Consider the following 25425-nt stretch of genomic DNA (forward strand, 5'->3'; position numbering starts at 1 on the left):
GCCTTCCTCTCCCCATACAACTCACCCACTGGACACAACCTGCCCAAAGCAGCATTTGTATTTATACTTGCCATCTGGGATGTGCAAGCAGTTAAAGATCTGTTAGAAAAGCAACACAATTTTGCTTTCTTTATTATTGAGAAATCAAAGACCTCATGTGACTTTGTAGATGACTTAACACATTTATAGACCAGGAAGGAAGTTGAGCTGCACTGCTTGCTTCGCTTTTCTGTGGGGCGGTTGCTGCAAATTCAACCTTGTTAACTCACAACTGTGCAGATGGATCAGAAAATGACTGCCCAAATGACCACTGAGCCCCCCAAATGTTGCTGCTTCAACATCAAGACAGCAACAGTCGCTCTGGGGATCTTCCACATGGTAAGTTACGGGACTGAAAGGGGGGACAGGGAGAGGGAGACAAGGAAAGAGAGGCAGAGGTGTAATCTTTGCAGAAGGTGTAATCATTGCACATCACAAGGGTTCCTGACTGTTGACTTTTCTGTGTTCCCAAAAGAGAAAAACTCATTATTTAAGAGGGATAGACAAAAGAGGAGAAGGTGGCGGGGGGTGGAGGGTGGCGGGCAGGAAGAGATTTATTGTATTGGGACCTTTTTTTAACTATTTTTTTCCCTGGCTTTACCAGTTGGAGCTCATGGAAACTCAGTCTGCTTCCTGGTTTTCCCTTGCAGCTTAATGCAGGAGTTCTTACCGTGCAGGGGTGTGTAGCTTGGCCAGGGCTCAGCGCGGCTACTGGACCTGTTGGTTAGAGACTGGGCAGCACAGTGGCAACGGAAACCGTGGGAGTGCTGGAGTTATGGGTCACTGGAGGGAGGACGGATTTAGGTCCCAGGCAAGCGAGGGGCGGGTGGGCAAAGCTGCCGCCTTTCTCTCTCTACGGACAGTTGGACATTATATGCACCGTTTTGGTTTCCGTTTTGATTTGTGGCTGTGTTCAGCTGCCAGGCAGCTGGCATAACTTCCCCGGGGGTGGTTGCAGATGGCAGCGAGCAGAGGCAGCAGAGCCTGGAGGGACATTTCTTCCTCGCTGCCTGGTTGCACGGAGATGCTTTCAGGTGGCTTTAAGTCATACTGAGGATGTGGTTTCTCGCATGGCAGAGGCACTTCAAATAATCCCATCTGTTGCACTTGGTGTGCACAGTCATGGGTTGGGAGCCTGCAAGGGTGGTGACGGTTAACGGGGGCTTTTAACCTGCTCCTTACACAGGAGAAGTGGAGTGAGGGGAGCCGTAGCCTGCAAATACGTGCTGGGCACAGCAGCTGTGGCAGCCATGCCACACATGGGAAGGACATGCCATGGCCCCTCCAGCACCAGCCTGCTTTCCTGGAGCAGCAGGAGCAATCCAAACTGCCCGAGCAAATCCTCAGGGCGCCATAGCCCCCTCCTCACTCACACAAAATCAAGCCAGGGGTCCGACGTGCTGGTTTAGTGGTTTTGACTTCCATGAGCCATTCTGGCATACACTGGTGGAGGATTCGACTCATGAAATGAAAGGAAAAAAAATCTGGAGATCAGTTTAGCTTCTTTTCTGGATAGGAAGATAAAGGGGAAGTATTCAGAGAATGATAGGATTTTATAAACTCGCCAGGAGCAGCAGCACTGTGGGCTGCTGGAGGCAGGAGTGGGTGGGGTGGCTGTGCTTGGGCACAGCGCAGCATCTCTGCACCTCCCTGGTTTGGGGCAGGAGATGGTCCCGTGCCAGCCCAGAACAGGAGAGCGGAGAACCTTGGGTCTACACTGTATCTGCAGAGAAACTTGGGTCTACGCTGCATCTTCATGCAATGTCACTGCCAGCGTCTTTCCCCTGGCATTGCTTGAAAGCCAGGTGCCATAGTGGCATTTCCATGCCATCTTTTAACCATTTGGGGATCCCAAAAACATTATGAGATTGGTTAAAAGAATCATTCAGTTTTATAACCTCTTTTGCCTTCTGCTTTTTGAGTATCTAGATTACACCCTGGGCAGGCTACTTGTCTTTTTGCCACAAGCTCAAAGCTTTTAATTCCACTGCTTTAAAGAAAAAGAAATTGCTGCATTTCTTGTGCATTCTCATGACCCCAAGACACAAAAATTGAAACGTATGAAAGCTGAGAGTTTGCAGCAGAGCACAAGCAATTTCTGGCAACCAATTAAACATATAGCCATCACAGAGGGATGGTCATGAACTGTTCAGAAACGGGACCTTCGTAGGAAGCATAGCCAAGATCTGAAGAGGAGCTGGCAAAATTAAAGGTCTGTGCAAAGGTGGGAAACGCAAGACAGGGAACTGCAACACATTTTCTCCAGAGGGCTACAAGCACGTTGTGCGATGTGAGCTATCTGTTATCAGTGGTGAAACAGAGGTACAGAAGATGAATTATTTTTTCCTAGCTGGGAGGGTGAATTATAAAAAAAGCCTTCTTTGTCTTTCTCAGAAGTCAGCAAACGCTTTGAACTGAGGCGCATTTTTCTCATAACTGTTTCACCACGATGCCACTAACAACAATAGAGATTCCTGATTTGCACCAGTGCGTGATGGAAGAGAATGCGACACCACCTCTCGGTGCTGGTGGCTAACAGGGAACACTCAGTTACCATTGACATCATATGAAAGATGTGTTATTTCAAAAATGCTTTGTGTGTCTGTTGAAGACACAGGGTGAGTTTTGAACAGTAAAAGGCAGAGCGCCTTGGAGTGAGCCTTCACAGTGCTCACAGGAAAGAATTTGCAGAAGAGGTTCAAAGGTCCACTGAGGGCGGGCAAGAGAAGCCGCTTTTCTTCACAAAATGGCAAAGGCAGAAGTCACAAGACAAATGTCCAGAGTCAGCCCTGAAGTCCGGCAGCCTCCCAGCCTGTCTCAAACAGCAGCCAGCAGCGGCTGCTTAGAGAAGAAGGCATTGGGAGGAGGACAGGTACCAAGTGATCCCTGTCCCATGCATCCTCTGCAGTCAGTACCTCAGAGACTTTTTGAGTTTGAGGCTGCATGAAAACTGTCATGTTTACTAGCTGTTGTGTTTAATAGTCTCCAGCTCTGTTTGGCTCACATTTCATTTTCAATCATTTCTTTTCCATGTTTGACGCGTTCTAGAGTAACAGGACTCTCTGTGAGCAGAGGCTGTTTCATACAGTCTTTTTTACTGCTGTGAATGTTATCCCTCTCCTGACTGTTAGCAGTGGAGACATGGTTCAAATCAGAAATTATGTGTGGGATACTTAGGTGTAGTTTATACCTTATGCTATATAAATAAAAGGATAGATATCTGTGACAAAACTCTTAGATTTTCTGCATTGCTAACTAAAAGAGGTAAACCTTTCAAACCTTTTTTTTCAACCTTTCAACATTTCCTCAACCATTTCAACCCTCAGCTCTTCAACCCTGCTGCTGCTGGCTCCTGGCAGAGTGACCGTCACTGCAATACCAGAGCCTCTAACTCCCCAAGTCTGTGGGTCCCAGCGTGTCTGTACCTACTGTATCATTGCAGTGGGTTTCTTTTACACAGAACCCCTTGGGAAACAGTTTGATTTTTGGAGAAGGTTGTCTTGTCTTACTGCTTTAAGACATAACACAGAATAGCAAAAATTTTTTTCCCTACCTCTTCTCCACCTTTTTGATCATGTAGCTGCAGCTGGGCAAAGGGAGGGAAAAAGAAAAGGGGATTCATAACTCAGCAGTGACTTGGATGATTTGCTACATCAATACTGTTGGTTTGTATCAGTATAAATTATTGCTGTGGGTCCTAGTGATGAATCATAGTGATGCTGGGTGATAGTAATGGCATCAAACACAAGCTCTCAGGCTTTGTGGCAATGTCTTGTCCTCCTATAAATTAGATTTGTCTCACTGCTGATCTCTCCATAGACAGTTGAAATAAATTGTGGGCATTCTCAAACAAATGAGGAAGAAGGAGGAGGGGAATGAGGAGGGGACAGAGTTGTGTGATAAGCAAAGCTTCACAGGGTGTTGTGAGGTGACTTGCAGGTGACTTTCAAAGAAAGCATGGAGGAATTTGTCCTTCTGCTCATCGGCTCCTCCCAGGCATGAAGGTCAAGTTATTTGACATTGGCTTCAAGAACAAGGTCAGGCAGTTGCTTCTGTGCATGCCGCATGGGCAGAAAACCTGCAATTCATTTGCTACTAGTCTTTGATTAGAGCTAAAGGAGGTCTTAGAAAGCAGTATGTCTGCAGCTTGGTCTCTGGCCTCTGTCACAGCCAAGCTCTTCTCTTTGTCAGCTCTGTATCTCAAGGAGCAGAGTCTCATCTCTGGGACCTTCCCCAGGCCCAGGCCTCACCTGCGGACGTGACTCTTGTTGGTACAGAGCTGCGATGCGTTGCACCTTCCCCAGGCTGCGGCTGACCTGAGATGTTCAGCAGACTCTGTGCTGCTCTCATCATCCTGGAGCATCTCAGTTGCACAAACAAGAAGGGGAGAAGGAGGCAGTAGGAAGGAAAAAGATGAAATGTTTTGAAAGGAAACCAAATGGGAGCTAAAAATACTCCTCACTTCTTCCTACCCTGCCACAACAACCACTTTTAAATTAAAGGAAGAAAAGGTAAAGCATGGAAAGTACGGCATTTATATGTGGTGCTATTTGCCTCCAAAGTGCTGGGTGTCACCTGCTTGCGTGCACCGCTGTCAGAAACCTTCGCAGCACCCCAATGCACTGTGGGAGCAGCATGTCACTGTCCCCATTGACCCCTGTTCATTATGGCTTCAAGCTCGTCTTGCAGGAACACTGGGTATGAAAAAAAAAAGAGCAGCCATCACACCAAGGCCACGTGCATAAAGATAAATTATTTGGAAATTAGTCAAGCTGCACATGTTTCAGAAAAAAAAGGCACATGACACAACCTCTAACAGCAGTTGAACCCTACTGCAGCTGCAGCAAAATTATTCACTAGGGAACAGCGGCTGCGTGCATCGTGCTGTTAAGATTCTGCCTTGCAAGACACCCCTAGTTTAACTGCCTTGGTTTAATGACTGGCTCTACCTCAGTCCTACACTATTTGGCTAAGTCACTTCATTTGCTGGGGTTACAGATCTTTTATGAAGAAACCTGAAGCACTCCTTTTACATGGAGACAGCAATAAGATGAGGTGTCCTCCAAAAGTTGCAGCTGTATGAGATAAATTAAGAAGGGCTGGCTGGTGGAGGGGCTGGGAGACTGCAGCACACCAAGCAAGCTGTGAATTGAGCACGGGGAGGTGAAATTTCCTATTTTAAGTTTGCCTCTCTCCTGTTGTGACATAGCAATAAGAAAGGGAACTGGATGCTCATCTAAACAGTCCTGTCTGTCTGAAATGGGAAACTTTTGGTTCCTTCTGGAGCTGAAGGGTGACTCTCGAGTGAGAATATATACAGCCTTGCAGAGCAAGGAGTGGCAGGCAGACACCACATCAATCCTTCTCTACTTTCTGCTCAAATTGAGGTGAGCAGCCCGCTGTAGAGGTTTCATCATCTTGTATGTATATTCTCTAGAGGAATAAATGAGATTGTCACATGCCAGGCAGCAGCGTGTCAAACCCAAAGTCAGGTGATGGAGAGGTATCCTCGTCCTCACATGGCACTTGTGATGGAGAGCAGAGGGAAAGGCACGCAGATTGTTGTCTTTTTTATCTCGTTGCAGTTCAGTGGCTTGTTCTTTCTACGCAAAAGCCCCTTTAAACTGACAGTTTAAACCAAATTTCATTTTAAAAGTCTTCTCCTTAATCTTTCAACCCAATCTTGGGCCTGGGTTTTCTATCTGATACGTACTTGTTTTATGTAACTGCAGTTGGTCTGGCTGTGTGGCTTATTTCAGTACTTGAAAGGAAAACAGGAACTCTTTTGCTTTACTGTTCCCCTCTGATAGGCATTAGAGATGGTTCTTCATACTGAAGTTTAGTCTCTGGCTCTGCTCTGGCTGTAAATCCATCTGGGATGGGAGTATTTGGGATTTGATGTCCTGCATTCACTCCCTTGCCTTTCAGGAATGAAACTGATGTTTAGAGCTCAGGTCATCCGTTTTCCTCGGGCCTCCATTTAACAGAAACCTGAAAAAGCAATTTCTTCCTATATTTCCCATGTTGACATTTGAGGGGTTTGACCAAGAGTAGCAATAAGAGAAGTGAAATCTCGTTGGGAGCATGTCCATGAAACCTCTCACACAAGTTAGGCCACTCGAAATCAGCACATGATCTCCATGTGTAGTTAGTTAAGAGATCCTTTACATCCCAGGGGAGACCGTCAAGTGTAAAACTTCAGATCAATGCAATTTCATCCTTGACAAGGTTCAGTGCTTCCATGGGACTTCAAACACTGTTACATTAAACTGAATTCATGTTTACTTTCTTATGTCCCCAAGTAATGAGATCTAAATATTTCTCCTTTTCCTATCAGCCTCATGACCAAATTGCAAAGTTCATTTACTGCATGGCAAAAAAAAATGAAAAAAAGTAGTGTGTCTCATGCAGCTATTGAACAATCTTGTATCAGACAGGCCAGGAGAAAATATGGCACATCCTTTCTTCCAGCTCAGACTCTAGACGATATTTTAAATTCAGAGGGAAGGCTGAATTTAAGGGGAAGGGACACAGGGCCCCAGTCCCCACTGCAGCAAGAGTGTGGCTTGGTGGGCGCTCACTCTAGAAGCAAAGGGCTCTGGGGGATGTGCTACACCTCTTCCGGAAACTGCATTTGCAGCTTGTGGCACAGAAAATTGATGAATTTGGTTTTGAAGATAGTTTCTTGGTCTCCTGCAGCTAATGCAGAGACAGTGGGAGAGTCTGCATTCAGTTCCTGTCTCTGCTGCAGGCCATCCCACCCAGCCTTGCTTCCCCATTTCAGGGCAATGTGAAGTCTTTCTGTGCCTCTTTGTTTTGTTTGCTTGCAATGTCAGCCCTAGCACATCTGACTATACGTTACTCCACCCTGAATTCTGCCTGGATCTCGTATGGCACCTTCAGCCACTGCTCTGCAAAAGACAAAAAATATTATTTCTTCTGCTCACTTACATCTAGGTTTGCCTCATCTCCCTGCAGTTGCCAGTTTTGTGCTGTTTCCCATACATAAAGTTTGCAAACACGAGTGCAGACCACAACAGTTCCGGTTCCTCCTTGCCTGCATCACTTCTTTAAGCAGTTGTTGAAATGAAAGGCTGCTATAGCTATTGTGGAAAAGTTTCAGCTATGCAGTACCCAAGCTTGTGTTGATCTTGGTGGCAGATACAAACTTGCTTCCTGTATCAGTGTGGGGTTCAGATGACTCACAGGCAGAGCTTGTGCAGTCCAGATGAAATGGCTTCTGTCATTCACCTCTTCATGACAACCTCTTTCTTGTTGATAGTACTTTTATTGATGGCTCCTGTCCCTGGTAGTCTTCAGAATGAGTGCTCCCAATGCTGGTGGGGGGAAGATGGAGAGTCATGTTTGCACAGGTTTCTACATTTTTTGCATGCCTCTAGATTTGCTCTCCTGCAGTCTCAGTTCCCATGTCTCCGAGGAAAAAATGCACAGGGCATGATGGTCCCTGCATTTCTCCTGCTCTGACTCCTGCTCTCAGGCTGTGCCCTGTGGCTGTGGCAAGATGTTCTCCTGGACAGGGGTAAAGTTCAGGTAGAGAAGAAGTGGCAGCTCTTTGCACAGCGGCAGAGAGCTCAGAGAGCTTGTCCAGACAGTGAGACAGAGCTGTGGGCAGACAAGTCCGTGTTTCCTGCATCCTCAGGGAACGTAGCAGCAGGCTTCCTCCCCAGCCACCCACGCTGTTAAGCCAACATCAAAATAACAGAACACACACTATGCTGCTTTTGGCAAGTGCAGCTGCAGGTATAGGACTGGCAGACCATGCTGTGCTCCAGCTTGCTACAGCCTAAAAATGCAGAAGAAATGAAAGACATACCAAGCGTGAGGTAGGACAGCAGAGATCAGAGAACGAGGACGAAAGTGATGAACAAGATTGGATGCATGGTGGAGTCAGAAATGTGCCGTCTCACTATACAGCACTGAAACCCTCAGTAAGGTGATGAAGGAGCAATAAATGGCATCAGAGTAGTCCTTTACCCCAGCAGATGTTATTTGCTCTGACAACACCGTGGGCAGTGACTGATGCTCTATTGTGGCCTCGGACTTCTTGTTCTCAGGTCCACAACAAGTTTGGTCCCTTTGGCATGCGCTGTGCGTAGCATACACGCTGGCAGGGTGGGGCTGTCCCCAGGAGGGATGTGGTGGGGTGTCTGGCCGTGTGGCAACTCATTTGCTCATTTTACTTGCACGGAAATACCCTGGACCTGCTGCCTGAGGTGCTCCATGGTGAGGTCTCCAGCCTTTATGGAGGTCTTCTGCAGCCCCTGACTGCCCTGTGCCCCACATGCAACAGGAGCTCTCCCTAAGCTGGGGATTAGAAATTGTTTTTTCACTGCAGACCATTACTGTTTACATACAGAAGCACAGCGCTAGGACTGAGACCACAGCTCTAGACCTCACTCCATCTCACAGCTTGCTAAACTCAGAATGGGATGAACCCTGGAGTCTGGGGTTTGACAGTCCAGTTCAGAAACTTGGAGAAAATAATTCTGGTTCAATGTGGAAAAAAGCATATTTGGACATTTTTCTCAAATAAATAAAAGAAGGCAAATGATATTTTTGTAAATGAAGTAGTATAGCTAGACTTACAGAGAGATCTTTATTCTTTTCGTGTTTCTTTAAAATACTATTGTTACAGTTAGCTCAATTCTGAAGCAAAATGCAATTTCAAAATGTAAAGCCAGGATTTTCTGGATAAAAAATGTTGAAACAAAACTCATTAACTTTGTAATTCCTCCATCCTCCTGCAGAACCTGGCAGAAAAAGACAGTTAAACTCAAACCATTAATAAACAGATAACTTTTGCCTCAATGTTTCCTTGATTTTAAACCCTTCATGACTGTCTGACTTGGAGACCCATCCTGCATTTAGGACTGTGGCCCTTGCGTGCTCCCTGGAAACAAATTGTTGATAGGAAGTTGGCCCAGGGCCCATTAAATTGTGTCTTTTGCTTTTGTTCTCCTAGGTTATGAGCGTTTTGCTGCTGATTGAGTACTCCCTGGAGGTGGCTAGCGGAAAAGGCTTTTGCAAAGACCTGGACAAGGATTACTACAGAATTGGTAGGTCACTGGGATGCTGGAAAGCAGCAGGGGTCTGTGGGGCTGAGAGGGAGCTGTCCTGGTTTCGGCTGGGATAGAGTTAAACCACGACAGGAGCCCGAGGTGCTGCATTGGTCCCTCTTTCTTTTTCACCAGAGAAAATTGGAAACTGGTGTTCAGAGCAGATAGGCCAAAAGCTCAGACCCAGAGACAAAATTTAGGCTCTAAAGATTTGAATTTTGGTTTAGGCCATGGCTGTGTTGGCTTTTGGGAGACCAATGTGGAGTAAAGTCGTCTTTACTTCAGTGGATCAGGCCCTCAGCCCAAACTCTCCAGTACCCTCATATTCCTCCACCCTTCCCACCCCCTCTGCAATACACTTTGCATTAATCTGACATCCTGGTTTCCCCTTCTCTTTCTTTTCACTAACTGTAGATCATTTAGGCCTTACACACACTGTTGACTCCTTTCGCTTGTTGGGCATTTTCCAGGAAAACACTGAAGTGTCTGACCAACTCCTCAATGGACCTAGTCTGGCTGGTGACCTCGGGGTCCCAGAGTGGGGAGAAATCGCAGCCCCATGCTACATCCCATGGGTGCACGGGCTGCCTGACATGGCCACCAATACCCTGCCCTCTGTGCCATGGAGCTATATCCTCTTCTCGTCACCCATCATGCCATGCAGGGGTCTCCTACCTCACAGCTGAAGGCACTTCAGAGTGCCACAGCAGCCCACCTCCCTTTCCCCCGTCCCTTTGGCCCCCATCCCCAGACGTTCTCAACCCCTTGGTTTTTTTGCAGAACATTGGTTGTCTGAAAGAAGCAGCCAGGCTGTTCTGTATCCCACAAATAGTCACAAGCATCGTATTCACCCCAGTTGATTGAATTCCTATGCCTTGAACTAGGAAGGATCTAGCTTGGCTTTCAGGGACCTGGCAGATTTCTCACGTGGGGTGCCATTTAAGACAAAAGAACTGCCCAAACCTCAAATATTACTTAACCAGGCTAATTTTGTGTGAAGCTGTTTGGAAACAACAAATGCAGGGTGCTTTTTCCTTTTCTTAGTCACTTTTCGGTGTAAAGCCACAAGTTGAGCTAATCCTTCTCTGCTGTGTGCAGAAAGACGGAAATCAGACTCTGACACCCTGCATTGCCTCTCCTTGCGGAGAAGGCTCATAGAGAAAAATGCAACCCACAGCAGCAAGGGTCCTGTCTAGTGCCTGAGTGTGCCAATCTGTAAGCATGCTCAGAGAGGCCCCCTGTAAGTGGAGGAAAAAGAAGGCAAATACAGTAAATTCCTGCACATCCCAAACTCACTTGTCCCCGGGGCAGGAGTCAGACACAGTGGAAAGCATCAAAACCAGGCATAGTCGCTGTCTGGGTGAAGTTATTGCTAACAGATGGGTTCACATTTTTCAAAAGACCGCAGTGGGGTTTTAGCAGGCATCACTGCGATCCACCAAGGCTGTTTTGAAAGGCTTCAACAGTGAGTAGAAGATGGAAATCTGGGTGAGTCCTGCTAATAGGACACCGAGCAAGGGTCTGCTGGTTCACATCTTTCACCCGGGGCATCGTTTCCAAAGTAGTCCAGCCTGGTGGGTTGGAGGCTACTTTGCTTAGCTGTGGCCCACACAGGCCCCTCTGGAGCTGTGGCTCAGCTCAACACCCAGTGTAGGCTTGCATGATGACGGCTTTGGAAAACGCGTTCTGCCGAGCGTTCCCGTTAGGGCACCATGCACCGCACCGAACAGGCTCTAAACCCCAGCTGTTTTCCAGGTGGCTGGGGTCAGCACAACAGCGGCAGGAGAATCCAGTTTTCCATTTCTGTAATACACATTTCTAGTTTTAATTTTACAGATGCAAACTGAAGAATATAATGCAAGTGGGACCTTAAGGTCCCTTTTTGGGGTTTTTTTTTGGTTGTTGATGTTGGGTTTGTTGTTGTTTGTTTTTGTTTTGATGCAACTGGCTTGGACATGGGCACGGCTGGAAATATTTTTTCCTGATGGTAGAGTATGCACATGCATTCTGACGAATACAGTGATCTGAACTGCTGAAAACTGAACATGGTATTTGCAGATCAGAATACTTTCCCACAGATACAGTTACATAAAAATGACAGTTGTTTGTTCATTATCTTTTGCAGAAATATCATCCAAGGCCAATAATATTTACTTTTCTTCAAGTATCTAAGTAAAATATTAAGGAAAAAGAAACAAATCGTTAAGACAGATTTTTCAGATAATTTCCATATGAAACCATGATAAGCCTTCTAAGCAAGACTTGCATTTCTGCAAATCTGGAGGGTTTTCTTTAAGAATGGAACCATTCCGAGTAAAATTGGCCCCGTTTTTAACAACCCCGCCTCTTCCCACACACTCAAAATGACAGGTCTTCCCCCTCCCGCTCTTCCACTGCTTCCTACACAAAAAGGAACATTTTATAATGAAATCCCCAGCACTTCCACTTGGCCTCTCTTCCCAAGCATTTCAAAGGGCTCTGTTTGGGAGATTGTGAGTGTTTTCTGATTATAGTTGGAATAAGCACAGTGCAACCCTTCTATTTCCAGAAACTAGCAGGGATGCAATACAGCAAAGCAGTACAAAAAGTTCAGTTTGACTTCAAAACCCAGATGGAAGAGTTGGAGAACAATTTGCGGAGAGGTTCTGTCGATGCCCTCAGCATCTGCTGCTCTATTTGTAGATCCTGCCAGATTAAAGCACGTCTCAGAATATATAATGCTAACGCTGTAGTCATGGCCCAAGAATATAAACAAGTCAAGGTTGATAGAAAAAAGCTTTTCACATTATACAGTAGGAAAAAATACATATAGGAGTTCTTTATAAGGAATCAGAGCTCCCTCAAGATTTCTCAGCAGTATGTTTTGCTGCCTTAAAAAGAGGGGCTGGGATGGGCCTCGACTTCCAGAGGTATGGTCAGGGAGGGGAAGGAGAACTGGAGTTGGTGTAGGTTTTTGTGATTGCCAGGGTAAAGGGAAGGGCGACTGGGTCAGCTGCCCTTAGAAGAGGGATGGTCTGTCCCTTGCAGCCTGCTACTCCTTGCTGTCTTGGCTCACAAGATGCCACAGGCAGCACAGGACCAAGGGCACTCCTCTGAAATTTGTTTTTCAATGAAAGTTGGCCAAGAAATTAATATAAGACCTGCTGAAAATGTTGGATTAAAATGGGAAGAAGACCCAGGTTCTTCTTTGTCTTTGGGAGCCTTGAAGATGATTTTCCCACCCCACGTGGGGACAATGCCAGGATGTTGGTAATCTAAAGTAGGTTTAAATTTACTACTTAACTAATATTTAAGAAATAACACAAGATTAATTTGGCCAGGCAGAGAGGACAGGAGACAAACTTTGTTGCTTGGTGATTTGGGGCATTCAGATGCAATTTGGAAGAATTAGGTTCACATATCTATGCTCTCTCTCACGTACAGCAGAAATTTGGATGTGCATTTCCCATGCAGCCTCCCCCATTTCCAGTCTAGTACAAATCTCATCCTGGAGCTGAGAAGCCTTCGTGGCAAAAGTCGTCTTGGCAGTGCTTCATTCCTGAAAGCGTATGAGCTTTGGCAGACTAGCTTTTCCTGCTGGAAAAATAAAACCAGAAAACAATCCCCCAAAAAACATTTCAATTAAAACCTCCTTACCAGTTCTAAGCTGCTAACGTGAATGGTTTTCTGCATTGAAAAGGTTATGCCCGACTGCTTGCCATAGGTCAGATCTTTAGGATGTCTTCAATTCATGCCTGTGTACAGTCTGAGTGTTAATAACTTTTATTTTTCATTAATGACTATAAAAATTGAGGCTGTGGACAAAGTACAACTGGAAAAGTTGTTTCAATTTCTGCCCAGTCAGCCAAGAAAAATACCTCAGCTATGCCTGAAGATCTGTGTGCACAGCATATACCATATCCTATGCATACCATTTCCTATGCAGAAAATATTCCCTCCTCTGACGAAAAGCGAATCTGGCTAAAGGGACCGGGAGGCTTCTTTCCCTTGCTGGTGCTGTCCACCCTTTGAATGCGGCTGTCCAGAAACAACTCCCTGCAGCTTATCAGCACCACCGGAGCAGACACTGCCGTCCTTGGCAATCTGTGAAGGCAACTGTTAAACCACAGCTTTATGGGCCCTGTTTGCATTTCCCATGCCAGTTTATTGCATTCATGGGAAATATTAGGAGCCATTCAATGTCCCTCCTGGCTACATTCAGGGCAAAAACCCTGATGTGAAGTTAATAAAAAATAGACATTTGGCAAATAAATGTTCTCTCTTCCTGTTGGATGGGTGGGGGGTTTTGTACTACTTGCTAGCATTGCAAACATCTAGTGCAGCTCTGCAGAGGCTCTGTCACGCGCCCCCGTTCTGGTTACACCACCTCGCCAAGGAAAAGGGCATTTACTTCACAGCACATATATCTTCCTTCTCATTAAATTCCCTGGGGTCTCTGGGAGACTCAGGTAGTCTCAGAGAATTTGAGTAAGAAAAAGCATAAGAAAGAGCATGTTTGTTTATTTCTTGCTGCTGTTTATTCCTGTATGCTTTTGGAAAAATGTGCACCTCAAAGGGGACAAGCTCTCACCACACCCTCTGCCAGCATTAAAGTACCACTGCCAGCATGGAGGTGGCTGTGGAACTGAAATATTCTTGTAGGCAAGGGTATTCTAGGGCTATAGGAGTGAAGCAGGCTTTGTGAGGAGCAACATTTCTTCCCTGCCGGATTTTGTAATCATTGAATCAGAGCAAAAATAAGGTGGATCCCTGGAGGTCTCCAGTCCAACCTCCTGCTTGAAACAGGGCTGACACCAAAGTTGGGGCAGCTTGCCCAGGGCTCTGTCCAGCTGAGGTTTGTGGATTCCCCCAAATTAGAATTTCACATCCTCTATGCATCCCTGTTCAAGACTGCATCACTTATTGTAAGATTTTTTCTTCCTTTTATCTGGAATTTCCTTTATTGTAACAATTGCTTCTTGTCTTGCAATAACGGCCCTCAGAGAGCCAATGCACCTTCTACAGGGAAAAAAAAAACGTTATCCTCTAAATACTCCGGTGCTTTTTAAGGTGTTGTAGAGGAAAACGGGTTATTCCTGAGACAGGCACCCCGATGAACATGGGGAAGGAATAGAGGGGAAAACCATGGAGTGATGCCCCTGTGTTTGAGATTATACAGGTACTCACCCTGGGTTCAAGATTCCTAAATTTTGCCCTTTTCTGAGGGTTTTAAGTACAAAAGAGACAAACATTCATCCTACAAAGGCCAACTAAGCATGAAGGGAAATACTGAAGAGACTTAAAAATTAATGTCTTATATTTTTGGACAACAGATGCTGGGCACGGAAAGAGCCTGTTAGTCACAGTAATCTGGTCTCTAGGGTCTGCTGTGGCTGCAAGTGCTTCAAATCCCAGGGATCCCCAGGGATCTACTGCTGGTTCTGGAAGGTAACTTCCACTCTGCCAGCCCATGCAAAGTATTCCAGGTGGCATTTGGCCTCTCTGTAACAGGTACCCGCATTCCCATTTCATGGAGGGTGTGCACAGACAGGGCTAAGAGCCAGCAGCTGCCACTGTCTAAGGGGGTCACTCCTTTAGCCTATCTGCTGAATGTGCTCCCACAAAGGAAGCAATTTTGTTGAAGTAAAACTTTTGATTAGGGAGATCAGGTCCATTGGTACTAAAACATCCCTGGAAGGAGAGATCTGCTGGCAGCAGAAAGGATGGCTGTATTTGCTGTGAACAAACAGGAGGCAGACAGTGCATGGAAAGTTGTTTTCTCTTGGTTTTCCTTTCCTTTCCACCCCTTTGTGTCTGCAGGGTTGGGGGCTTTTTGTTTCTTTGTTGTTTTGTTTGGGGTTTTTTTGATCTAGGTTCTGCTTGGAAAATTCAGCTGGGTTCTGCCAGCAATTAGCCTGCAGAAGCAACGGCCAGTTGCCCAATTAATTAGTGAGCCTGCCGAGAGAGATGGAGCATGAGACTGTGCAGAAAGAGGCAGAAAAACACAGCTGTCTTGAATCCAAGGAAACACCGTGCTAAAGAGACAAATCCTCTCTGGGGCAAACTTCTGATGGTTGGTTCTGGGAGGAAAACCAGGGAAAATGGCTTCAGGCAGTTTGGGGTTTAATGGGACTGGGACTGTCTCCTTTTATGGCTGTTCCTACAAAGGCTGAGTCTGTCTTCTTTGTTAAGCTCTTTCTTGGTTTGAGTTTATGCTGTCCTCGTGTTAATCTGTGGTTCTTTGTGCACCAGATCACAGCCTTGTCTCTACTCTCCTGCTTCTGAAAGGTGGGTTTGATTTTCTGCCTTGAAGCTTAGGCTCTTCCCACGACCCTTGTGAGCTGCAAAGCTGTGAGCAGCTTCTTCTGCAGCTTTCTCCATTGCCCTCTCTGTTCTCATTTGGGGTTTGCTGGGTTTTCTTTCTTTGGAGTTTTCTTCTTTTGCTGTCTTCTTCCTTTGCTCTTTCCTAAGACTTCTTCCTCTCCTGCATTTCAATTCTCATTACTCTGTGGTAAACAGATCCTGCATTAGGTTTATTTATCAGGTTATAAGTAAAAGCTGTTTTCTTGTTTTGTGCCATCAAAACTCTTTTTTTTTCTGATGTAGGTTAAGTGTTTGTTGGATACTTTTGATCAGTCCCTTAAGTCTTGAATGTCTAACACCTCCATGTGCAGCAACTCGCATAGTGCTGCTCCTTCTCTTGAGACAAGCTATTTTTGCTTCTTTGGGGGATGCAGCCTCCTCGAAGGGTTTTTTCCCTTTGCGACCCAGAAAGGAAGAGGCTTCTCATGCTCAGAGAAGGAAGTACTGGTCAGAGCTTCTTTTCAGACTAAAGGTTTATCATCAGCAAATATAATTTCTAGAGGAGACTGAAGCGTGTTGCTAATAGTTGAGAAGATAATAATGGAAATTAAAATATCTTTTGTATCAGTGCATTTAAATGAAATAAAGTGCACTCTCTGCTAGCAGAGTAAGGATGTGAGGAGTGTTGCTGTTGGTGCCACCTGCCCTTGCTGCCAGATGTGGCTCAGCCCAGCTGTCAGGCAGGTCTTCTGCAACCCTGGAGAGTCTCCAGAGTTTCCCAGTATCGTCGTTTGCCCTTTCTTCAACTGGCGTTTGCCCATGCCCACATTGCTCAGCAGAGCATGGATGCAGTACTTGACAGTTTGCATGTGCTACAGCTGCTGCATCCAGTGGGTGCCCATCTCCTGCCAGGTGTCGTGGGCAGCACTGGGTGGTAGGTCTGCCCTTCTCCAGCATGGTTCTCCCTTTGACTTGGTCTGACTGTTAGCATTTGCTCCCTCAAACAGACTAACTGGCCAAATCATGATATAGCTGTGACTGCTCTGATACAAATGTTTTGTTGCTGTAAAGAGCAGTGTTGGTGTTATCTGCCTAAAAAGGGAGTGATGGGTTTCTCTGCCTCAACATCTTTGTAAATTATTTTATTCTATTGCCAGAAAAGCTGGGAAGTGAGTTAAGGACACCTTGGTGCCCAAGCACTGCAATACTTCCCCCCCCCCCCCCCCCCAAAAAAAAATGTAATGTGGTACCAAAGCTACAGGCAAACACTCAAAGCTGGGGGAGATGGAGGGGCATTTTCATGGGGAAAAAATGGGTGACATGGAGCAGTGAAGGATTTCAGAGCAGCTGGAATGTATCAGGGATCCAACATGCTAAAGCACAATTTCTAGATTTCTTTATGAAAGCAAGTGAAAAGGGTAATGGGAAAAATAGAGTTAGGTACTAGATATATTTAATAGCCATGGAATAAATTGGGCAGTTGGCAGGGGGGAAAAGTGAACCAGTAATCAAGTAGTACTGATGTTCAAGAAACACACCTATGGAAAGAATCAGTTGCTTTAAAAAAGTCAGAAAAGTTAAACATTTGGGTCCTTTCTAATAAAATTAAACCCTTTATTCAAGCACTTGGGAGTTGGAGACCCCAAACAGACTGTTGCTATTTTAAAGTCAGGTAAAACAATAAGAAAGAAAGGAGGCACTGTGAAAGACTGTGCATTATGCAGAGGCAGATAGAGAAAGTAGCAGTGTCTTGCCTTTGGAGTGAGCTGCCCCCCCCTTTTTTTTTCTTGTTTTCTTTTTTCTCCTTTTTTAAAGAAGCAAACCAATTTTACAAAAAAACTCACAATGCCTGGACTGCTACGAAGACCAAATGTGTATCCTGCACAGTGCAAGCAAGGCTTTGGTAGTCATCACCAGGGCAGGCTGCAATACCAAGAGAGGCAATGGCTTCCTGGGAACTGCTCAGTAGGAAGCTGCATGTAAGAGATCACCTTCCTGCACCCAGACAGCTGACAAAGATTACCTTAGCCCTGTAGGTAGAACTGGCTCATGTTGTTCTCCTCACACATTTATTTTTAATGTGTATGTTGTATTCTATAGCAATGTATTTCACCCTGAAACTCTACGGTCCCTAACCAGCAGTGGGTGGTTAAAATTCATGCTTCTTGTCTGCTTGTGAATCTTGCAGATCTGTCACCAGATTTCACTGTTGGTTATTTTATCTGTCTTTGAGTCTCAAAATAATTTCCAACTCAGACTTATTAATCTTCAGCTAAAAGCACTCTGCCTTTTTTCCTACTTCATTTTACCCTAATATTGTAGCCTAGGATATTTAAAATTTCAGTCCAGGCAATAGAGGCTTTTGGCTCCCGTGTGCCTGACTGACAGCCTGCTCAACCCACTGGCTAAAGAAACAGAAGCTTCAAAGACAGAAGAAAAAGTGGGTGTAGAAAAGGAAGAGAGGTTTACCTTCCAGCTGCATGGCATTCATTCCCCCACATGCACCATTCTTTCTGCCAGGTTATCACACTTTAACTCTTCCTTAGAGGTATGATTGAATTGGGACAGCTTTTAGTAATGTGGTAATTACTTTTATTACTTTTAGCTGATGTCATCACCAGTTTCCTGTTGATCACCATGCTGTTTGTCATCAGCTTCAGTCTCCTCCTTGGTGTGGTGAAGGTATGTTCTCTACAAGTGACATTTACCTGCTGGCTTAACTCTCTGAGTTAAGAGGTATTAGAGGAGAGGATTAGAGGATGCTCACTGAAAATGCTGAAGTGTGATCAAAAAAGCAGGTAAATATCTCTGCTCCCTTCAGAGGGGGAAGGAAGCTGGTTTGCAGTCTCAGGCTCATCTGCAAGGCTGCTAACTGCCAGCTTTACCAAATCTGGGTGAAGTTTCCATCAAGGCTATTTTTCATGGTAAGGAATGGAAATGTTATGATTTGGAAATGTCGTTTTATTGCCTCATTTCCTTGCTCTTTTGCAAGTCAGATCCTGGAGGGGAACTGTATCTCCCCTATTACGCTGGGGATTTACTTCCCATTTCAGAAGGAGAAATGACCATGCATTGGTGTGGGAATCCAGTTTTCTCTGTAGTGGTAAACTTCGGGGTCAGCTGAATAACAGCTCTGATGGGATCAAGTGCCAATGTCACATAGTGAAAATTCACAAAAACTTTCCAAGGGGGTGAGAAAAATGAATGTTGATGCCCTTCATTTTTTCTGAATCAATTGTCACCACAATATGTGGAATTAGATGCAGGAAAGTATTTATTCTTGGCGTACCTTATTATATGTCCTTTCAGGTATTGATAGCTGGTCTCATTCTCCCATTTAGGATAGAAATAACTGGCTTTGCTTTTCTTTCTCAGAAGAGGGAACGACTCCTGATCCCATTCCTTGCTCTACAAGTCATGGACTTTCTCCTCAGCCTCCTAACAATGTTCAGTTCCTACGTACAAGTCCCAGTGATCATTTCTGTGTCCTCCCTTAGCCACATGGTAGGTAATAGCTCACTTCTGGGGTCATCTTCTCTGTTCTCGATGAGATGGAGACCGATGCGTGATGTAGGAATAAAGGATCATTATCTGGGGTCTCAGCTCTTCATAGTGAGGTAATTTTTATACTAGCTGGAGACAGGGTGCAATCCTTGGGTGCTAGAGAGTGTGCAAGGAAAACAGCTGGGACATTGTTTAGTTTCCCATGTCTGGGAATCTTCCCGTTGATTTTTATTTTCTGTCTCATGGCTTTGGGGAGGTCGACCTGGGTGTGCCTATGAAGGGTTTGCTGGAGATAAGCTAGAAATACCACTGCTCCAGCTAGAGGCCTCTTCTGTGGAGCTTGTATAAATCAGCCCAACAGGATGGTTTGCTCATCATTTTGGCGAGTATAAGTGAATTGAATAGCTTAGGCTGTCAATGTGAACAAAGCACAGGCCCTGTGCAAAATGTGGAAAATCTATAAAAGTGATGCAATCTTGTAATCATAACCAAATTCCTGTTCCCTGCCCTTCTTGCAGCAGGGACACTCAAAGATCCCTTTCCTGGCTCTGCAGCTGCTGGACTTCTGCCTGAGTATTCTCACTCTCTGCAGCACTTACATGGAAGTCCCCACCTATCTCAGCCTCAAGTCTTCAGACAGTCGGGTAGGTTATAAGCAAGCTCAGCTGATTTTTTGTGCTGTGAACCCCTATGAAATTTCTTTCAGTGGCTGTTAAGGCAGAGTAAACTTTCTCTGATCTCTATGGCATACCCAGAACAGCTCTGTTTGATGACAAAAGAGGATTTTCCATATGTTCTCACCAACACGGTGTTCTTGACTGACAGCTTGCTTATGCATGTGTTTCTTAAATATACACCTTGTTTTTCGTGTAGACTCTTATGGATGCAAACTGCAGAGCAAAATGATTTGGATAGAGCCTGCCTGCATGCATTGCAAATGCATCAACTCTTCATCTTTATTAAACAGTCATACTTTTAGTTCCATTTAAATAGTCTTCTGAAAATCTTTGCCAAAGGAGTGTGAACAGTAGAAGGAAAACAATATCCCTGTGCTTTCCGATGAGGAAAGGAAGGTGGCCTGTCCCACCTTTCTGAGAGGCAGGCTGAGAAACTTGCTGAGATCTCCATCACTTTGGGTGACCCTGGTTCAGGGAACAGGTGTTCATGACTGAGACCCTCTCCTTCTTTCACAGGGCTTTTTGCCAACCCTGGAGAAGTTACCAACAGAGGAATATGCCAAAGTGATGGTCACCTTCACCATTGCGTTCATTGCTGTCCTCTTCCTGAAGGTAAATGGCTGCAGGGTCTGGTGAGGCTGAAATGAAGCTCTCTTGCTTGGGCATAGGAGGAATTGTTTTTTACTTCTCCCTCAAATCTGCCAGGGCATTGGAAAGCCTTGTTGATCCCTCCTTGGGCATAATAGGACCTATGCCTCAGCGCAGTGTCTGAGGCAGGTCTAATATTCAAATCACTGGTTTTATGCTTTGGCAGATGTGAGTTATAAAGCAAAATCTCTCTTACATCCAGAAACTATTACTGCCCATCCATCTCTAGAAGGATAAGATGTTTGAAAACAAATATAGGAAGCTCTTCTGCTATTGTGTGCCAAAATAAGTGAGATCATTAAGCAGCAGGTTAGATCTTCCACTTGGGTAAGTCGCTGTATCTGCACTGATGTAAGCAGTTATGCACACTGATACCCTGAAATTTAATTAAAACCCATGAGCTGCTAAATTCTGCTTGCATCTCAGAAAACTCCACTGTGAGATGTTTTCTATTCTTCTTGCTTCAATGGATCAGAGAACAGGTTTTTCACTGAGGGGTTTCAGATCAGCTAAGAAAACCAGATCTTTCCAGGTGCTTGAGCAGATTCTGTCACAGTGAAAAATGCTACTTGTTACTTGGAAAGCATTTCTTATTCAGACTCTTCCCAGGCGGCCAGACAAGCCAGTGTGGAGTGGAGAGTCTTGTATGATTGCACTGCAGACATGACCCTAGCATATCTTTTAATATTTGCATAAACTGCGCAATAGGAGTGGAAATAACCCTGAAACCCAGCTGGCAGTGTGGGTCTTCAGCAGAAATCTCACTGACCTGGCAAATCGGTTGATTTGAATTTTCCACAGGGTTAGCTACAAGACTGCTTAACTTGCAATGACTTTTTGCACTGGAGTTTGTAGGAGGAAGGATAGGGAGAGGATAATTAAAAATAAATGGACAGGCACAAGTACTCCTTGGTCTACTGAATTCCCCAAAACAAGTCATTAGGAACCCCATTCTTTAAACTTAGTGACAACCCCTCCCCTCTTCCTTGCGTAGCAAAACCATTTTCATGACAGAGTTCCTTCCAAGTGATAAAGATCTGATGAGGAACGTGGCAACAACATGGAACATTTTAGACCTAAAAAGGCCGTTGGCCAATTTAGGGGCCATGAGTTTCAATTCACTGAGTGCCCACACCAAAGTAGCATCTAAATATGCTGGACTAGCCCAGGATCTTTTTGCATAAATTGGCTTGCTTAACGACCCATCACAAGCATTTATTGCTCTTACACTAAAAAGTTGTTTCTGTGTATCCAGTGCTGTTTGCTTGCCAACTTGCAATTACTGTCTGCAAATAGTTATCTGCATCCCGCGCCATAGCATAATTCAGCTAAAAGGTGGTCTGTCAGATGGAGAAGAGATGGGGCACCTGCCCCACTGAATGCGTCTGCCAGTGACCTCATAGGAGACTTGCAAGACTTTGCTCACCCCTTTTAGCAGGAAAGATTTCTCTGACAATGCTAGGGGGATGGTAACACTCCTCTCCCTCCTTTCTCTCATATAACACCACCCTTTGCAGGGAACATGTCCTGTTGCAACATGGACGTCCCTTCATGCAACTTCCTGGTTGTATGTTTACTTCTAGAGCCCCAATGGTGATATCATCAGTTGTTCAAGTCTAAGTTTCTTGGAGATGCAAAGTATTCAAAGGGCAGAGGGAGCAAAGGGGTGATGATTACATAGCACCGTTAGGGCAGTCTTCCTCGCTGATCTGGGGATCCACAAGTAATCTGTATCTCACCTCAGTATCATAAAGTCATCCCCTTCGACCACCATGGTGATAAGAATGCAGAAACAAAGGAGAATAAAACATTTTTGATGGGAAATGAAAGAAAGGGTTTAACATAATTACTTCTGAAGTAGCTTGCTTCCTGACCTCTAGGATAAGCTTCCTATCCACTTATAATTTCAAGGGCGGCCAGAAAAGATTTCCCTCTTCAATTCAGTGTGGAGAAGGGTATCCTACAGTGAGTCTTGAGTGTTTTGACTTAGCCAGTAATGGGATGATCCCAAGGCCACTGGCTGCCTTTACATAAGCTGTGTGTACTAATGTATTCTGCTCGAACGGGCTATTGCTTGCAGCAGCCTTAACTGAAGTCAACTTCATTGAATTCGGCGCAGATACTGGGTTGGCACTGCAGCAAACTCTTCCAGAATCAAAATCAAAGAAAGGATTTTTTTGTTGTATAATTTTTTTTTTTTTAAATTTTTGGGGGTTTCTTTCGTGGATGAATGGGGGTTTTTATAGAGTTTATACGATGGCTTCAGTGTCTTGCATGTTTGCTCTCTATGTGAAGAGGCTTTTGGAAGGGGGAAGGTTTTTGCAGTATTCCCTAAAGGTGGTCAAAGTTTAGATTTACCTCCTCATCTCTGGAAGTTTGTTTGAGAGATGGATTCCTTCAACTCAGATACTTCACTCCTTGTTCTCGTTCTTTGTCTTGGCTTTGTGTCAAGACAAACAGTCCTCATTGTTCTAGGAAAATCCTAAGCTACATGGCTTGTTCTCTGGGCATATAACTCCCCATGTTCCTTTGAAAATGCCAACTGTTTTTAAAGTAGAGTCTTATGCCAATAAAAATAAGAGGCACACGACTTCGCCTCGCTGCGCAGAGTAGGGAAAATATTTATTTAATATGGTATGTTTCACAGGCCTTGCTTATTTTCTTGTGCCACAATCCGTCAATCGATCCATTTTTCTCAGAAAAGCTCTATTTATTGCATCTTGTAACTCTGTGAGGTGCAAGGCAGTCTTGTCAAAAAAGTGTAACTATTGCACGTACAGGATTTTGTTGAATGAGCTTTCAGGTCAGTCCTTGTTGACCAGGGAGCCTTGGATCTCTGGGAGGTGGATGTTGTGCCCAAGGTGCTTTTCTGAGACATCCAAACTTTGTAGCCTGCTCAGCAAAATAACTGAAAGACATGCTTTCCTTTCCTACCTGATGACATTGCACACTCAGAGTTCTTAAGTATGTGCTTTATATATAATGGTATTACTAGTCCTATTGACTTCCCATAGCAGTGTACTCTTCCAAATAGATGGAGTTGTCACCTTTCTAGCGAAGGATCAAGAGAGGGTGATTTAAAACCCTGACACACATGGTCCCAGGCTTCTACCTCCAGAGAAGAGAGTAGGACAATAGCAGGCTGATGGCAAAAGTGGAAATGCTTTTGTTGACTTGCAGTGCAATGGCAGACTTCCCTTTCCCTTTCCTTTTCAGGCCTATATGTTCAAATGTGTCCTGGGCTGCTTTAAGTATATTAAAGCCAGCAAGAGAGAGCAGATGAAAGTCAACCCAGAAGCAGTTGAAAAGGTGAGTAAAGACTGCTTCAGATTTACACCATGAAAAGGCACAGCTTAGACTGATAAGATGCATGATGATCCTTACTTTTGCTTCTTTGGTGGTCTGAGAGATAGTTCAACCCTTCAAATGTGCCTTAACAGGTACTAATAATAAGTTTCCAATTATATTATGTTTCTTTAACTTCACTTTTGTATAAAATCTTTCAAAGCCAATGGTATCTGCAAGGAACCTGAAACTCAGGCTTCAGGCAAAGCAGAAAACTGGGAATATATCACTTGTATTCTCTGATCCAGAGATGTGTTTTTAATTTCAGTTGAACTTTGGTTTCTGTGCCTAATAGTGCTACCCTTGTTTAAAATTAAGTTTGTCTTCACCTTTCACTGGATCAATGTCTAAGAGATTTGGTGCATTGCCCTTCATCTTAACAGTTTGCTAAATAATGAATATCAATGTCCTTCCTTAGATTACTGATGATCTCTTTAATAGCAGCATCCAGCTGCTCTGACATAACGGAAAGATATTGAAGATCTTCCAAAAATAAGAGATACTGTAAAGATGGATGAGAAGTAAAGGGGAAGAATATGGAATGCTGAGTGTAGGCATTTGTCTTGTTGAAACTTGGCAAATAAGATGAGCCTTGTCTTGCCAGCAGTGTGTGCCCCTGCTGTGCATGCATCATGGCCCTCTGCAATGATCTGAGCTTAACTTCTTTGCTTAAGCAATGAGGCTTATATTCTGGACATTAAAGAGCCTTGGTCCATTTATTGCAACCACGATTTGGGAGAAGGAGGTGGGACTGGCAGCAAAGTGGTTATACAGTGCCGCTGACCTCTAGCTCTTCTGGATTTCTGCCCTTTATGTCTTACAGCCTATGTGGTACTTTTACTCTGCTTTGAACTAGGTAGAGAAACACATCCAAGATCAAATCCACTTGAAACCCTTCATGTGATCCCCAGAGCATAACTAATGGTCTTCTCTTTCAGGTAGTGCTGCCATCATATGAGGAAGCCTTAGAGATGCCTTCCAAGGAATCCCCACCACCCTATGCAGCAATATAAGCTCCACTCATGGAGACAAGATGACACGTGTATTGCTGTTGGTGCCTCTTACCCCTTCTGTCAGATAGTCAGCCTCATTGAGAATTCCTTACTTTATAGCAGTATCATGCTTATTATAATCCAGCTCACTTTCTGAGCCTACAAAGAGTGATGGTGAACCACTGGAGTTGGTGCCTTGTTCTACACTGGCAGTTCAGACTTGGTACTACCAACTTGCTATGCTAATTTTAGTAAACTTGGCACCAGGCACCACAGAAGCTCCCATCACTGGCCTCTGACATCTGGCTAAGGTGAAGTGTAGGTGCTGGCCTGAATCCCTTGTCAGGCTTGCTTTATGCCAGCAAGATGCTGTTTCTCATCTGTCTCACATCTAACTCAGCAGCTGAGACATTTAGGAAGTGGAATGGGGGGAAAATGGGCAAGAACCTTTTCACTGAGATAGCTCAACCCTGAAGCTATGCTAACCAGCATCGTTTAATGAGGACCCTATGGGAAAGGGATCAGCAAAAGAATGAAGATTTCAAATAAACTACGATGCAGCTCTCATCCTGTCTGCTTATGATGATGATTGATAGTAGGTACTCCAGAACATACAACATGCTGGAAATGTCACAGTATTGCTCTGCCATTTTATACCTGAGCGTTTGCATTTTTTTGCTTTTAGTGTGACTTGAAAGATGTTTTAATTAAAAAAAAAAAAAAAAGTTAATGTCTTCAATACTTTGCTGTCTGATTTCTGAACGATGCTGTTCTCGCTGTCTGAAGTACGTCACGAGAAAGTAATAGTTTGCTTTCTAAAAAAATTACTTAGCAAAAATGGTACTTTGGCCTTAGGCTGAT

The 25425-nt window shown here is 44.7% G+C and overlaps 1 protein-coding gene across 1 annotated transcript; it reads left to right on the plus strand.

The window, feature by feature from the left end:
* Nucleotides 1–225: 225 nt before the first annotated feature.
* LAPTM5 (lysosomal protein transmembrane 5) lies at nucleotides 226–25425 on the plus strand. Its single transcript, XM_009488485.2, has 8 exons — nucleotides 226–378; nucleotides 9023–9116; nucleotides 18004–18080; nucleotides 18774–18902; nucleotides 19421–19546; nucleotides 20096–20191; nucleotides 23444–23536; nucleotides 24511–25425. The coding sequence occupies exons 1-8, from the start codon at nucleotides 280–282 to the stop codon at nucleotides 24583–24585; spliced, it is 789 nt and encodes a 262-aa protein (XP_009486760.1). The 5' UTR covers nucleotides 226–279; the 3' UTR covers nucleotides 24586–25425.

This window comes from Pelecanus crispus, chromosome 16 (assembly GCF_030463565.1).
Source record: "Pelecanus crispus isolate bPelCri1 chromosome 16, bPelCri1.pri, whole genome shotgun sequence".
Taxonomy (NCBI): domain Eukaryota; kingdom Metazoa; phylum Chordata; class Aves; order Pelecaniformes; family Pelecanidae; genus Pelecanus; species Pelecanus crispus.